Here is a 16,175-nt window from a genome sequence, read left to right on the forward strand (position 1 = left end):
TATTCCAATTGGGAAAGACAGACCATAAGCAAGTAAAGCGGCAAAAACAAGAGAATTTTGGCTCATGCTACGTGCTATGAAGGAAATAATAGGATAGTATTGATAGAAAGTGAAAGAGTGGAAAGGGGATGCTACTTGACATGGAATGGTCACAAAAGCCCTTTCTGCACTAAGATGAGACTTGAGGTCTTCATCTCTTAAAATATGTTGTAAGTGGAAGGCAATGATTTTAGGAAGCAGTGTTGCTTCTTAGTAATATTCTACCAACAGACACTTTGCTAAGTGAGTAAATGGATAAAGAGGTATTAGTTGCCATGCCAGAAAACCATGGAACTACTGTTTTAGAATTACCACTCTTTTCGAATTACCTTTTTTAAAAAAAAAAAAAAGATTTTGTTTATTTATTCATGAGAGACACACAGAGAGAGAGGCAGAGACACAGGCAGAGGGAGAAGCAGGCTCCATGCAGGGAGCCCGATGTGGGACTTGATCCCAGAACCCCGGGATCATGCCCTGAGCTAAAGGCAGACACTCAACCGCTGAGCCACCCAGGCATCCCTAGAATTACCTTTGTACCCAAATTCTATTCTCTGATTTTTTTAGATCCCCTACTTCCTCTGCCTTCTCTCCCCAAACAGATTAAATGCTTGGAATTCCTTTATTCAGGACCCGCTATTCCCAATGATTAGCAATTATCCAAGGTTACTTTGACTGATTTTTTTTCACAATTCAAGGATCACTCTTAACCAAGATACTTTCATTCCTGCCCTAGTTCCATAAGAAAATCTCTTTGTTTACAAAAAAGCATCACTAATAACAATCTAAAATTATTGAGGAACTAACTACTGGCTTTGTGCAAGAATGGAATTTTAAAAAGCCAGGGTTCAGGAGTGCCTAGGTGGCTCAATCGGTTAAGTATCTACTCAGGTCATGATCCCTGGATGGAGCCCCCAGCTTCCTGCTCAGTGCGGAGTCTGTTCTCCCTCTCCCTTTGCTCCTTCTCCATCCACTTTGCTTGTGCCCTCTCTTCTTCTCTCTCTCAAATAAATAAATAAAATATTTAAGAAAATTAAAAAAAAAAAAAGCCATGGTTCAGAGGGAACCACAAGCAAAGTATGAGTCAGTGAGCTGTATAATTTTGAGGGCAAACATGGAAATAAACAGAAAAAACATTTAACCTTATGGAATAAAAAAATAGTTACCTATCAGATTAGATAAAGAGATTTTTTTAATTGAGAATATATGTTTTAAAAGTGAGAATATGTTGAAAAGGGAGTGGCAAAAGGCTTTTGAGAAGTTGTTCATCTTACAATACATATTTGAATTTTAAAATTTTACACTGATTCAAAATCCCAGTCCTAGGAATTTATCTTAAGGAAAACAGACAAAAATATGAACAGGCATGAATAATATTCATTGATACATTGTTCATAACAGCAACAATTGGGGAAAATCTAAATGATGATCAGTTACTCAATGAAGCAGCTTGCATCTGGTCAATGGAGGACTATGTAGGCACCAAAAGTACGGTGTCTAAAGAGATATGTAAGCATAGACACACCCCCTACCAGGCATATATACACACACATAGAGTAGTCAGGGTCTACACTGAAACATTGTGCTTATCTCTAGAAAGTGGCTTGTGTTATCACAGTAGGATCTCAGAGATTTGTTTTCTCCTTTAACCTTTTGTTATTATTTGATATTTGATTCTTCCGCATTTAGCATATGTTGTCTTGGTACACAGGAAAATAAACTACTTCAAAAATGTTATTATTGTCCATATTTATTACATCTGGAAAGGGAGGAATGAACTACATTCAGAAAGAACTAAGCTGAAGTGAGGACATCCACTATTAAACTTTGCAAGGAACTCTAAGATCAGGAATCCAGAGAGCTGAGGTTACATGTCAGAGGCCAGATGCTCATGGCACAGAGGAAATACAGAGTCGGTTAGGTCCTGCATGTCGAGCAATCACAGGCTGCTGGTCTGAAATCATGTTTTAGAGCCAAACAGCTCTACTAGAACATCTGTTCCATCCATATGTTCAGTTTACAAGGTTCTCAGCATTTTAGTTTGCAGACCCACAACTAAGGAACCTGGGAGAAGTTCCAAAGGAAAGTAATAAGAAAAAAAAAATGGCTACATGTTTGGAAAATGTATTATACAGAAAACAGCCTAATAAAACTCTTCTTGTTTGCAGGGCAGGGGGAAAGCAAACAAACCAGAACTAGTAAAGGAGCTGGTGTCGGTTTTCATATGAATCAAGGGCTATTTCTTTAGTAAAGGAGAATAATGTCTCTGTTTCTAATGAATCATTAGAAAGATAAGGCTAGTATCAATGATAATATGAGTTAGATTTTTGAAAGAATCCTCTAAACCATAAAAGCCCAAAAACAAGTAATAACTTGTCAAGGAAGTTGTCAAATCTCTGCATCTAGTGATCTTAAGAACAGGGATGACAGTCATCTTTCTCAGAGTTTGAATTATGATGTTGCCCACAGGTGTTCTGGATAACCTACGAGGTATCTCCAGAGTCCTATCTATCAAGCCGGAAACAGAGCAGGTAAGGTGAAAAATGCCTACAAAGATGCTTCTTCTCAAGTCATGTGTATTCATCTGAAGTCTGTATATTCTACTGATGGCTCCAGCATAGAAGACATGGAAAGAAAGGCAGGAAGACTGTAAAGGAATATTTTAGAGCTACCCTGAGCATGTGGCTCTAAGTAGAATTCCATTAACAACTTTCCACCTGCACAGAGAATGGAGAATGACATCAGGGTAGACCAATGGTTACTATATAATAAGATGCAATAAAACATAAGCCTGTAAACTGAGCAGGCAAGCAAAAATTTTAAATTAATATTAAAGCAGAAAAGCCCCAACCCTCAAGAATATTCACACTTGCAGCCCATGTGCCCTAAGCAGGGAATGTGGGAATTGGCAGCAAGACAAAAATGATGAAGATGGGGCACCTGAGTGGCTCACTGGTTGAGCATCTGCCTTTGGCCCGGGTCATGATCCCAGGGTCCTGGGATCAAATCCTGCATCAGGCTCCCCTCAGAGAGCCTGCTTCTCCTGCTGTCTAATGTCTCTGCCTCTCTCTCTCTCTGTCTCTCATGAATAAATAAATAAAATCTTAAAAAAAAAAGAAATGATGAAGATGAAAAAAAAGACCCCACAAGCCTGGCCATACATACTTCTGAAACCAGTAAATAATGACTCCAGTTGCCAAGAACCTTCTTTGGGTAAGCCTTGTTTGGGAACAATGGTCACATGGGATATACGCAACAGAATCGATAACCATTCAAGAAACAAAACTAACCCGAACAGCTTGGCTTGGCCAAAGCAGGGCAGCAATGCCAGGGCAAATAATAGCCAAGGGCCATTAAGCATTCCCATAAAGTCTCAAGAGGAGTCAAAAGTTACCTACCTGTCTTCAAACAAAGCTCATCAAAGTCATGGCAACAACTGCTGTAGCTCTTACACAGGTTGTCACAACGACAGTCAGGGGGTCCAACCTCTTGAAGTTCAAAGCATCTGCCCTTGCATGATCCAGAGGTGTTGGTCCAGGGGGAGTCCGATAACACTGCAAGATACAAGAGGCAATGGCAATGGGAGTGGGAAACGGGTCAGGTCATCGTGGAGAGGTGAGGTGGCGCTGGGAAGGAGCACAGTGTGGTAATGCAGTCAGGCTCTAGCGGAGCAGCCTGGCTCCATCACCTGCTAGCTACAGACCCTTGGCAGGTCACTAAACTTCCTGTGCCAGTTTCCTCATCTGTAAAGCAGGGGGATTAATGAAAGTAACCGGAGATTTTAACAAGCATTAAAGGAAATGATCCATGCAGAACACGTAGCAATCTGTCAGACACAGAAAGTGCACTAATGCTGTCTGTTGGTTTTATTTTACTGTTTACAATTATTATTACGACACATCTGTGAGGGTTAGGTCTCTATGGATGCTAACGATGCCAACAGGGAAGAGAACATTGATGTATGCATTTAAAAACCAAGAGTTCATTTCCCTCTTTGAAAATCCATAACTTTTTGTAAGGAGATTTGAACCTAAATGGTCTGAGAACAGTCTGAATATATGTAAGATCTCTTCCAGCCATTACATCTACACCTATAACTAAAGTCACACAAACACAAATACAAACAGCACAATCTCAGCTTGTCAAAAATAAATCCTCTATTTTCTATGATATGACTATATATCTAGAAATCTAAAGAATCAACTAAAAATTTGAAAAAAAATATCAGTGAAATAAAATTTCTACATATTTGTAAGATATAAGCAATTACGTTCAAAAATTAAATGCAAGTTCCATTCATCATAGTATCTAAAAGATACAATATCTAGGTATAAATTTCCTAAGACTTATGTAGGAGCTACCTTAAGAGCACATTGAAACTCTACAAAAAGATATTTCAAAAGATCCCACTAAATGGAAAGATACACCATCTTGAAGATAAAAATAATTAACATTATAAATACATCAGTTCTTCCTAAATAAACCTAAAGATTCAATGCAACCACAATAAAAATATAAAGAGGAGTTTTTTAAACTGGAGAGGATATTAAATGTTTATTTTAAAAATGAATATATGAAATGAAAAACACTGAAAAGGAAGAGTAATTTGGGGAAGACTAGAGAGTAAAATATATTCTGGAGTTTTTTGTTTTTTTTTTTTTAAAGATTTATTTATTTATTTATGATAGACACACACAGAGAGAGAGAGAGGCAGAGACACAGGCAGAGGGAGAAGCAGGCTCCATGCCGGGACCCTGATGTGGGACTCGATCCCGGGACTCCAGGATCGTGCCCTGGGCCAAAGGCAGGCGCCAAACCGCTGAGCCACCCAGGTTGGCTGGGTTGTACCAGCAAATAGTAGATTAGTGCTAGCAGTGGGGATGGGAAATAGGGACAAATATCTGAGAATTTATTTATAATGAAAGCAATCAAAGAAAGAAGAAAGAAAGATAGATTAATCAGGAGGTGAAAGAAGGATTAATTAGTAAGGAGTTCTGGAATAACTCAGCTGGCTGGCAAAAACCAAGCAGTATCTTCATCCTAAGTTACAAAATAATTAATTTCTAATGAATGGCAAGTGTAAGCAGTGTCATACCTATTGCTAGGAATGAAAATTTTTGTAAAATAGAACTCAATTTGGAAATGCATATGAATCTTTCACCCAGAAATCCCATGACTAGGAATTCATCTCTCATATATATTTGCAAAAATTTGCCAAGATACATGTACAACAATCACCATATCCATAAATGGAATATTGCCCAGTCCTTAAAAAGAATGAGGGAATCTGTGTAGGCTAATATGGAAAGATCTATAAAATACAGAAATACGTTTTTTTAAAGAGCAAAGCACAGAACAGTGTTATAGTATTAAATATTATACATTATATTTTGTGTCAAAAATAGAGGTAAAGGGAGCAATAAGGATATAAGGAAGTATAAAAATAACAACAGAGCCAGAGAAGAGTTGGGGAGGGCATTGAGAAAATGTACAGGTGTCAATAACCTTCCTCCCCCCACCCTCCCCACAAGAAACTCTTTACAGGAATTACATTTGAGCAAAATGACTGAGAAAGAGAAAAGCAGAAGAATTTTTTTTACCTTTCTGTAGTTTGAAACTTCTAGTATTTTCCAAATGTCTTTTGTTTGCTTACTTCTATCTCTCTCATATATACATGTTTATAGCCCCGTGTGTATATATATGTATACAGTAGATATATATATATTATATATAAATAACAAATGTTACTTATGATATGTTATATATAATATTGTTTCCTTATTTATGTTTATGAATTTTTAATTTTTATAAAATTGGCATGCATTGCTTTTAAAAACAAGCAACAAACATAAGAAGCAGGCAGAGAACAGATGTTAAATAACATTTCCAGGTTCACTGAAGCCATTTCTCTGAATATCCCGTTCATCCCTTAGTCCTTTGTCCTTTTAAAAGTCAGAGTCACCCAATCCTAGTCTTTATGGCATCAGATCAGTTCAAGTAAAGCAAACAGATTCACTAGACCATGAGATGTGAAACGCTTGTGCATGGTTGATTCTGGGATGTTGAAATACATACAAACCACACCAGCTCAGTTTAGGAAATAATGTCAGGTTTCCAATGCAGTGCCTTACCTCTGGTTCAAAAACCACATTTTTCTATTGACTTTGGCCAACCTATCAACAGTGCATGCTGGGCCATAAGGAACTATGGGGGGAGGAAGGCTTGAGATGTCAAAAAGCAAAAATAGAGAAAGCCCTACAGTAAAAACAAAGATAAGAAAGACGCTTAAAATTGAATTATTCCCTTTTTTAGGGGTACTTCTTAGAATCAGTAGCCGTATAATGAATTCTGCACAGAATTCATTCCCAGGAGCTACATACATAAATATGCCCAGCTAGGTTTATCGCTGAGATAATGTGAAGAGGTCCAAAGGCACATTGTTTGCACTTAAAATATTCTTCTAGTCATGCCCTTTGCTCTTCCCTCATCACAATCTCTTCCCTATTTTTCTCTCTACTTTCTAAACATCTGTGTGGATTTTTAGCCATTTTAAGCCTTTCTCCACCACGCTAACCACATGATTTTTACTACATCCTTACAGCATTGATTATTCTCGGAGTGTATTCCCCACTTTGTTCTCAAAAATAATTGAATTTCTCTCAATAGCTTTCCCTCAATAATAATCTTCTTCGCCAAACTTTAAACAGAAGACAGCTTTGTTAAGGAAGAGTTGTCCTTACAATCATCATGCAAAGCAAGACACAGATCATAAAAAGTGTTGGACTCAAGGTTTACTAACAGCTTGCAAGTAAGAGTAAATTCCCAGAGCTGGTATGGATTAGGGACACATATGCTAAATTCATTCCTGGGTGGCATGGACTCAGCTGACAAAGGCAGCAACAGAAACGGGAAGATGAACTGGTCCATGTAGTTCTTCCAACCCAATAATCTCAAGAATTTGAACATCTGCACCTCTTTTAATCAAATCAGGTGATAGAGTCAAGTCACATTCACTTTGCCTTTCCAGGGCCTATCCCACTCTGCCATCTTCCATAACAAGCTCCAGCCTCTAGGCTTCCAGAGTTCTGCAATTCATCCTCCACGTCTGGCTTTTTCATCCCATGCCCATGTTTCATGTCCTTCCCCTGACACCAGCCTAAGGACAGATTTTAGGTCTTTGCTTTTTATTGGAGAATTTTAACCTGGTTCCATGGTTAAATATGGAAAGATTCTCTGACTTATTATAGGTCTAAATTCTAAAATCTGTAAAGTCTCCTTTACCTGACCTAAATCAAGAGAACATCCATCTGAGCACTCGGGTTCTACAATTTATTGAGTGGTGTGATAAAAACTGCAGGATCAGTGAACCTGTGGTGTCTCATAATTGCTGAGACTTCCACAAAAGCTCAGAACCAACAAGGAAGACAAAAAGACAAAAACGAACACCTCCAAAGGATCAAGTCAAAATGTGTGATAAGGATGAAGGTTTAGAATTTCATAGGAGGCATTTGCGAATACTTTAATGCGATTCAAATTTTACTGCTGCCTTCTTAATTGCATATTTAAATAATGTTATTTTACTTAAAGATGCAACTCAGTTCCAGAATCTTAAAAAATAAATGTTACAGTCCATACAGACACACGTTGCATCAAAATAGGGACTTCAAATTTTAAAACATGTATATATGTACATATATGATAGGCACAAAACAGTGCTATACATTCCTTATTTTTCACAGAAGCATTTCGTAATTTAAAGATCAGTGATGATTTATAACACTCAAATTCATAATTCTGATGGAAACAAGTGAAATTATTCTGACTTAGTTAAGTAAAATCTTATTTCTGAAACATTCTGTCAGGGTGCCTAGGTGGCTCAGTCGGTTGAATATCTGATTCTTGATTTCAACTCAGGTCATGATCTTGGGTTGTGAGATCAAGCCCCCTACTGGGCTCCATATTCAGTGCAGAGTTTGCTTGAGATTCTCTCTTTCCCTCTCCCTGTGTCCCTCTCCCCCCATTCACTCACTCACTTGATAAATTAAATAAATAAAATCTTTAAAAGATTAAATTAAAAAATAAAACATTCCATTTACCGTACACACACAGAGGCAGTGTCCTAGAATTCTGGTGCCATTTATATGGGGGGAAACAACCAATAATTTAATAGACTATTGGAAGGAACCAAATTCATGACAAGAGTCATTACCTCAACATGATTTTATCCTGATTCCAATCATATTTTCCTCTAAATCCCTCTGCAAAATAGAAATTTTCAGATTTAAGGATGATGTTCAGTGAGGGAAGCAGTATTTAAGTTTGAAAACTGCCTAAAACTGCCATTTTGACTAGCTGCCTAAAACTAGAAGACTCTTTCTTCTAAGCTTTGTGTGGTGGTCCTGTGTTCGAGGTTCAAGATATGGCACCCTATCTGTTCCTCCCATTCTCTGTGGTCCTCAGCCCGAGTGCTTCCTGAAAGTGAGAGGAAAGCCTTGCAATGGGTTGTGGGCTGTGGTTATGCCGCCTCCCATTTAAGAGCGCTGAAACAGAACTGGTTCTCCTGTGTCTCCCTGCCCTGTCTGAAGTATAAACCACAGGGAAAGGAGGCGGTCGACATGGACGGCATTCAAGATGCTGACCAACTCTAGCATTTAATGCTGTCTTATGCCTCTTCTGGAGTATATGATTCATCCTTTCTGGTCATACTTCCTTGTACTGCAGTGGCCACTTGTTCTTGATGCTACGGATCTTATCCCATAGTGAGCAGCACTTACATACAGGCCTCCATGTCAGTATCTCTGCTTCCTAAAGACATCAGTTCCTATAAATACCCACTACTGTGGCATCACCGTTCTCTCCTCCTCGTCAGACTCTGGACCAGCTTTCGTGGACAACTTTTTCAATAAGTAACTCTACCTGGGAAGTTTTCAGACATCTGTGCTTTTAAAGAATTTATTCACATAAATTCCACAGCATTCTCATGTAGAAAGATCTTGTAAACTAGGAGAAAATAGATTTCTATGAGATGTAAACAAAATAGATTAAACACCTTAATTCAACTTTGAAACCTCTCAAGTTGATGGTTGTCAGTAGAGTATGTCTGTATGGTTTGCAAATCTGCCCCCAAACAATGAAGCGTTGTCATCAAAATCACAGGTTTTAGAAATTTGAAAAGGTAAAAATTTAGATACTGGCCTTCAAATATAAGTGAAGAAAATTAAATATATCATCATATACTTAACACCTTATATTATCATCAACCTTAATATGGCATTTTGTTTTCAAAAACCTTTTCCAATAAAGAGACAACATCATCCCTGGCTTCCTGGTTAGAAAATCAGAACCTTCAGCCTAATCTGAGCTAGCAAGGGCCTGGCTAAAATTTTAGAATATCTGAATACAAATACGATACTATTTTCATTCACAAAGGGTTTTGCAAATTTTGTACATAGGCTATGAATTTGATGAAGACATGATTTGGAAAGGTTTTTTTAGTTTGAGACCCTATGTGGATCTCTATTGAGGACTGAGATTTCCATGCTAGAGCCCGCTTAAGGTGCTCTCTCTCCCTCCCCCTGTGCTCCTCCCCCACCTTCTCTCTAAATAAATAAAGAAAGAAACAAACACTCCTGACTCTACATTATATTTAACATCAAGTCCCATAACATCTTAGTCATGACAGAGTTTTCCTCAGAGTCATGGCTGCTGAATTTGTCAGCTTTGCAGTTTCCTACATGCTACCATCATCAAGACAGTTCTTCACTGTAGAATGAGATCCCCAAACTTATCAGATGAACACAAACCTTCTCGTTCCTCTTACCATTGTTATTTTCCCTGTGATTCACAAAGAATCACTTCACTCATAAAGGGTGAGAGACACTTCCTTTCACATTTAACCATGAATTTCATGCACATTCACATATTTTTAAACTTTGGTACCATTAAAAATGATGATGAGTTGGACAGGGCTTTTGAGTCTCTATTAGCCAGATATTCACAAGCTTACAAATTTCCCTGTGTCTTCCAACTATTAAGTTGCTTATATTTCAGAGGATATCCCACCTCCATCTGGAGACCGAAAGGGTAGCTATCACAAACTTCAGTAAAATCGACTCTACTGTCACACCACAAACATACACATGTGCACATGTACGTGAGTGCACACACACCTGTATACACATAAAATCTCTTGCAGTCTTAAAGGTAAATCAAGCTGGCTACACCAGATGTATGCAACAAAGATGCCAAACTGATGTGCACGTATTATTCACATTTTCTTTGAAAATTTATTCTAGCCATCCCATGCATCTGACTGCCCATTTTATATTACATATAGAATTATAATTAGCTACACTCATTTCATATCTTCTAATAAGTCCATAGATCTCTTATCATCTGGTAGGACAAATCCTATTCTACCATTATTTCCAATATATCACTAGGTCCTAACAATAAATCCAGTGAGCAAGTGTGCTAGTTAGTTAATTATAACAGTTTGTTTGCACTGCCACAGCCTTGAAACTAACACCCCAGTCCATAGTACAGCAGTGAGGGGCTGCCCCTGTGTAGAACATTCTCACCTATTGCTGAGGACTCTGAGGAACTACATTTACTAAGCAAGAAAGTGCACGCTTTTGAATGGGACGTCTTGCTCTGGTCAGTCTAAAGCTAACCACGTATTAATACCCTTTGTGTTCCATTTGGTGAAATAGGCTTGAAGCACTCCGCTTCCCAGGATTTCTCTGGAACATGTAAGCATTGTTGAAAATAGGTATGGCTGCCTTTCCTCTTAGTATCTCTACCTAATACATACATAAAATTTCGCCCAATGTTTTCTGATGTGAAAGCCTCACTTACAGAATAACCATCCACATGTGTTATTTGAGGGAGACCCTTTCTAAGCACATATAACATTTACAAAGATGAAAATGCTTAAACTCTCTGCACTATGCTCTCACCCAGTTTCTAATTTCTGGTCTTTACGCAGGAAAATCAATCACTGGTGCCTAAGAAGCCAGTAAACTACAGCAACAGAAAAATTAAAAATAAAAAGTGTTCAAGCATGCCAAAATCCTAAAACTTAGACTTAACTGGCATTGTATCCTAACTAAGCTTCATAAAGGTAGAATTTTCACTAAAAAAATTATTTTAGAAGATATCATAAAGGCCTAGAATATTAAATGATTTAATTAAGTAATTCAAGAAGCAAATATTTTATACTATATTTAAGATCAGTTAGATTTAGACATTATAATATAGATCGTATTATTCTTACAGAAGTAACATAGACTCATTAGTTCTTATGGCTGCTTCTTATAACACATGAAGATAATCATACACAAAATATACTTAAGGATTAATAAATCTGTTCTATACTTTTTTTAAAGATATATTTATTTATTCATGAGAGACACAGACTGAGAGAGAGGCAGAGTCATAGGCAGAGTTTGGAAAAGCAGGCTCCTCACAGGGAGCCTGATGCAGGACTCAATCCCGGATCCCGGGATCACTGCCCAAGCCGAAGGCAGGTGCTCAACCGCTGAGCCACCCAGGCGTCCTTGTTCTATACTTTTCAAGATCTCCAATAGAGTGCACACAAATTCAGAAGTCAACGAACAGAATGGAGGGAATCATGAGCTTTTTTTTTTTTTTTTAATCCAGAGGGAAAATTAGAAAATATCTAGGCCTGCTTCTCATTATACAGCTAAGGAAACAGATGTCATAAGTGACTTGCCCAAGGCCACACAGCAAGTTATATGGATCCAGGTTGCCACTCTAGGACTTTCATAACTGTTTTCCAAAAAAAGTCAACATTGAAAATAATGAATGACTTGATTTTACACATTCAGTAAGAAAACAGCTCTTAATATCAATTTTGGCTGATGTAATATATTAACATGAAACAGAAAAGAAGTTCCTGGAACCAGCAGTGGGCTCTCAAGCTGCTAGCTTGCCCCAATGGTCATACTAAGGATCCAAGCCCCCTTCCAGTATATGCAGTTACAGTCAGTGTTAATGGGAATTATACTTGTCTGGAACAAGAAAAAGAGGTCTTTGAAGATAGCATTTGTTACCAATAAAAACAGGATTCTCCAGCCCAGTGATCTCCTCTCTTCTCCCTCCTCAACAGAAGACAACTCATTTTGTCCATTTGGCTCCCTGGGGGTGCAATTTTTATGATCTATTTTTCTCACTTTCACCCCAACCACACCCCACTTTGACTCATTAAACAACCTCTAATATTATTCTTTCAACCTTCTGGCATGACTCAAAAGCAACTTACTTGATGCAAGGAAGACCTAGTATTCCATCGGTTTCTGTATCATAGCTTGGTTAATAACAATCCATGCTGGCTCAGCAGAGACAGGTGATAGTGTTTTAGACTAGTCAGGTCAAAAACTACAGAGAAATACAAAATTCACAGGAAGGCAGACAAACAGGCTGAGATGTCAGAGAAAGTCAAGAAAATATTGCCCCCTACAGTACCCATTACTTAATATGTAATTTTTATTTATAAAACCATCAGCAGCTCCAATTTCCAGGAAATTAACCAACTCATTACTTAAGACCTGGTCAGTTAAGCCTCCTCGGTCTGTACAAGGAGCTCCTTTATAAGAATTCCCACACTGCTGATGGCGCAGTGTATTGTAAAAGGAAACTCTTTCACTTTGGTTCTATTAGTTAAGTCAAGGTACGCTATTAAAACTTACCTTTCCTTATGCCAAAAGAAAAAAACTGGGTGCAAGTCAATCCTATAAGTTCTTCAAAGCACCTCCTCTCTTTTATATTTTCCCTATCTTAGGTAAATCTTAATCTCATAGTCCTAAATTCTGAAGTTTCAGAAAGATAATTCATTTTTTTTCACTTCCACTCCTCTTTTTTTTCTTTGCAAGTCAGAAGTTTCTGGAAACAAATACTACATCCTATATCACGTGCCAACAAATCAAATTCCTATGTCTCCAATATTAAACCAGCACCTGTTCTCACCACTTCTATCTTAGCCTTGTTTGTTAACAAGAGTTTTAATTTTATCTTAACATTTATAAGTTTCAGAGGACAAAGATTTAAAGAGCCTGTTATCATGGAGTAAGCATAAGTGTTCTCTTAATTAAAACCACATTTTCTTACCTGAATTATACACAGAGTTATATTTATTCCAAAGAAATCTAGGACTAAATTAGTTATACCGCAAGATTGTCTTAAAAATGCATTTCTTCATGAGCTTGTATTGATTATCCAGTGCATAATATTTTAAAAGGACCGACAATGCCAATAGTCTCTACACTTACCTGTAGGAGGACCTTCATCCCATCCTTCTGCCCTCTTAATTCGATTTGCTGTGAATCCTAAGCAGATATTGACTCCCACAGCAAAAGTGAACAGGGATATTACCTAAGGGAAGAAGGAGATTGAAAGGTCAGACCAATTAGTCAAATTATATGAAGGTGATTCAAAGGACTTCATCACCATCCCATCCTACAATTTCCCAAATGCACCATCTAGTGCTGTCTTAATTTTTAAAACACAAAGAAAAATCCGAAATCAGGAACTGATTCTCAACATCAAGTCTTTCCCCCACAATGCCATCCTTCTCCTACCTGATAGGACCAGAACGGGCTTCTCCTTGCCATGGCAGAGGGTTCTTGGAAAGCCTTTTGCAGTGTGTTCTCTTTTGCCTACACTGAATGCACTGCTTTTTGGGGCTCTGAGTTCAGTCTATTAACTACAAGTAATCCCACCTGGGAGGTTGACAGCCTCCTCTGATTTGTCCGGAGCTTGATTTCATCACGATTTGTTCACAAATGGCAGCTCTGAGCCTAAGAGGCTTGAAACATCCCTCTCCTTCTCTCCACCCCCTTATCGTCCCGCCCCTAACACACACACACACTTTCATGTGGTTTCCTCTGCTAACATGAGGGTTTCTTATGTTGCTGTGGCCAATAACAGTGCATGTTCATTTTCCTTCCCTCACAAAAACATGGTTTTTAAAAAAGAAACCAAATGTATTTGATCCGATAAAAATGAAACAGAGCTGTACAAGGGTTTCCACCAGCTTTAAGCTTTTAAGATTTACAATGTAGTTATTCAATGTAGTCAACCTCACAGCTTTATTTAAAAAAAAAAAAAAAACAAGGAAAGTTTTATAATTTATAAACCTAACAACTTTCCCTGTCTTTCCCATTTATTTATTTTTTCTGGCAGTTTAAATGACCCTGTCCCTACTGCCACATTCTCGGCTACTCCCGACTACTCAAATATTTCTCACGATAAAATCTCCCAAGATTGTAACTAACACAAGAGATAGCATTATTTTTCCTCGTGTTGTTGTTAGAGTTCAGAGAAGTAACTTTTATCAAAATACTGGGAATGCCAACTAAGCAGCAGAGAGTCCTTCTGCCCTGTGAGGAAGGACAAAATAACTTCAGCCTGCCTCTTCTTCCTGAAAAAAAAAAACTGTCAGCTTGGTTTTTACTTGGGCGGGGAGGGGCAGGGATTGGATGAGGAAGCTTTATTAGTGATTGAATTTAGGAAGGAAATCTCAATGGCAGCAAGAAGTTAGCTTTAAAAATTGTTCCCCTGATTATTTCCCAGTTGTGTTGCCATCTAGCCACCAAACACTGTCTTTTGAGGCTGTTGTAAATGTCAGTTTCTTTACTAAGCATTTGGCAGCCAGGGGACCTCTAAAAGAAATTAAGGTCTCTAAATCTGAAAGTCATTTAGATATTGTATGCTTTAAGGATTCAAATGAGGGAAGAAGGCTTGCCTTTGGTTTTCCTCGAGCCAGGCCCGGGGACCATCAATCTTGCCCTGAGCATCTGTGTGTACATAAACAAATACAGCACTTACCGTGCAACAAATTACTAATGGAGCAGTGGCTCTGCTCAAATAAAACATGAGAGCACAAAAGCAAGACCTTATTTACAGTGGATTGCACAGTAGGCCTGGGTTTCATTATATATTCTAGAATTCAGTAACAGCTAACTGAGAAAAAAGAAAACACGGTGCCAAACTTTAAGTTGCCTTTCTAAAACTCTTTTAGTTTTGTACTCTTGCGGAGGTGGAAGGCTTGTGGATTTCTTTACAGAAGTCCCTTGCTTTAGTTTACGTGCCATACTGAAATGATTTGGAGTGGGGGTATTTAGCAAGACTTATGAAAGATGTTAACCCCATGTAAGATTTTTCTTCTATTTATGTTCAATTTCAACATGCGGGCTTGCTTTTACAGCAGAAAACTCTGCTCTGAAAAGGAAACTCTCAAGGCAAACCTGGGATTGCCTTGCATCATATGCCATGGTGTTCCAAATGTTCCCCAAAACCCTGTTTCCGTCTCTTTCTAACCTCCCTGGCCCTTGCCAACAACTTTAGATTCTGTCTGGCATTTGATTGTAGAAACCCAGCTTGAGGATAATGAAGGCTCCCCTTGAAAAAAAAAAAGACGCAGAAGCTCAACATCAACCATTAATTCTTTTTGACATGCAGTGTAGCTGTGCAGGGGGGAAAAAAGTCTTGAGTGTGATAGTCAATCCACAACTGGCTTCTGTACAGCACTTGTTACCAATTTTCTAAGAGGATTGAGCTCAGGCATCATTTCCGTCAACTGTTCTGTCAAGGAGCTTTGTCTTCAGGTCATCGTACACACAGAACTCATTAAAACACACATACTCACAAGTGTACATGTGCACACACATGTGCATCTGTACACACACACACACACCATCTAATCATAGTTCAGCAGAATTTTACTACAAAACGTCAATATGAATTAGCTGTCAGCAGGATGACCAAAGCCCCTACCTCAGGCATCAAATCAACTACAAAACACACTTACCTTTCATTATCTAAAACTGAGAAATCCAAAAAACCTGCAAATGTGTACCATATGTCTAGAAACCCAACTGAGTGACTAGAATGTAGTCCCAAACTTTCTAGAAACACAACCCAATAAAGAAAGTCCACCTGACCTGGTGTTTAAAATTTCGAATAATGTCACCTCATGGTTGGGTCAGGAGACAAGAATGTGTATGAGAAAGACTAAAATTAACTTCCAGGAAGGTTTATTAATCCAGCCATATGTCAGAGAACACTGCCCCCTGGCAGAAGAAAACCCAGAACTATAACACATCTGGCGACCGTCTCAG

General features: G+C 38.3%; 1 protein-coding gene across 10 annotated transcripts in view; it reads right to left on the bottom strand.

The window, feature by feature from the left end:
- ENPP2 (ectonucleotide pyrophosphatase/phosphodiesterase 2) overlaps positions 1 to 16,175 on the bottom strand; it is a 111,499-nt gene that overhangs the window by 67,167 nt on the left and 28,157 nt on the right. For 8 of the 10 annotated variants that reach the window (XM_072774331.1, XM_072774330.1, XM_072774325.1 and 5 more), the window contains 2 exons: positions 13,326 to 13,428; positions 3,435 to 3,590 (listed from right to left, as the gene is read on the bottom strand). In XM_072774331.1, the coding sequence (XP_072630432.1) occupies positions 3,435 to 3,590; positions 13,326 to 13,428 (259 nt within the window). Of the gene's footprint in view, positions 1 to 3,434; positions 3,591 to 13,325; positions 13,429 to 13,634; positions 13,835 to 16,175 lie in introns of those variants that run through there. The other 2 variants (XM_072774332.1, XM_072774329.1) reach the window with 1 other exon arrangement.

The sequence above is a fragment of the Canis lupus genome, chromosome 14 (genome assembly GCF_048164855.1).
Source record: "Canis lupus baileyi chromosome 14, mCanLup2.hap1, whole genome shotgun sequence".
Taxonomy (NCBI): Eukaryota; Metazoa; Chordata; class Mammalia; order Carnivora; family Canidae; genus Canis; species Canis lupus.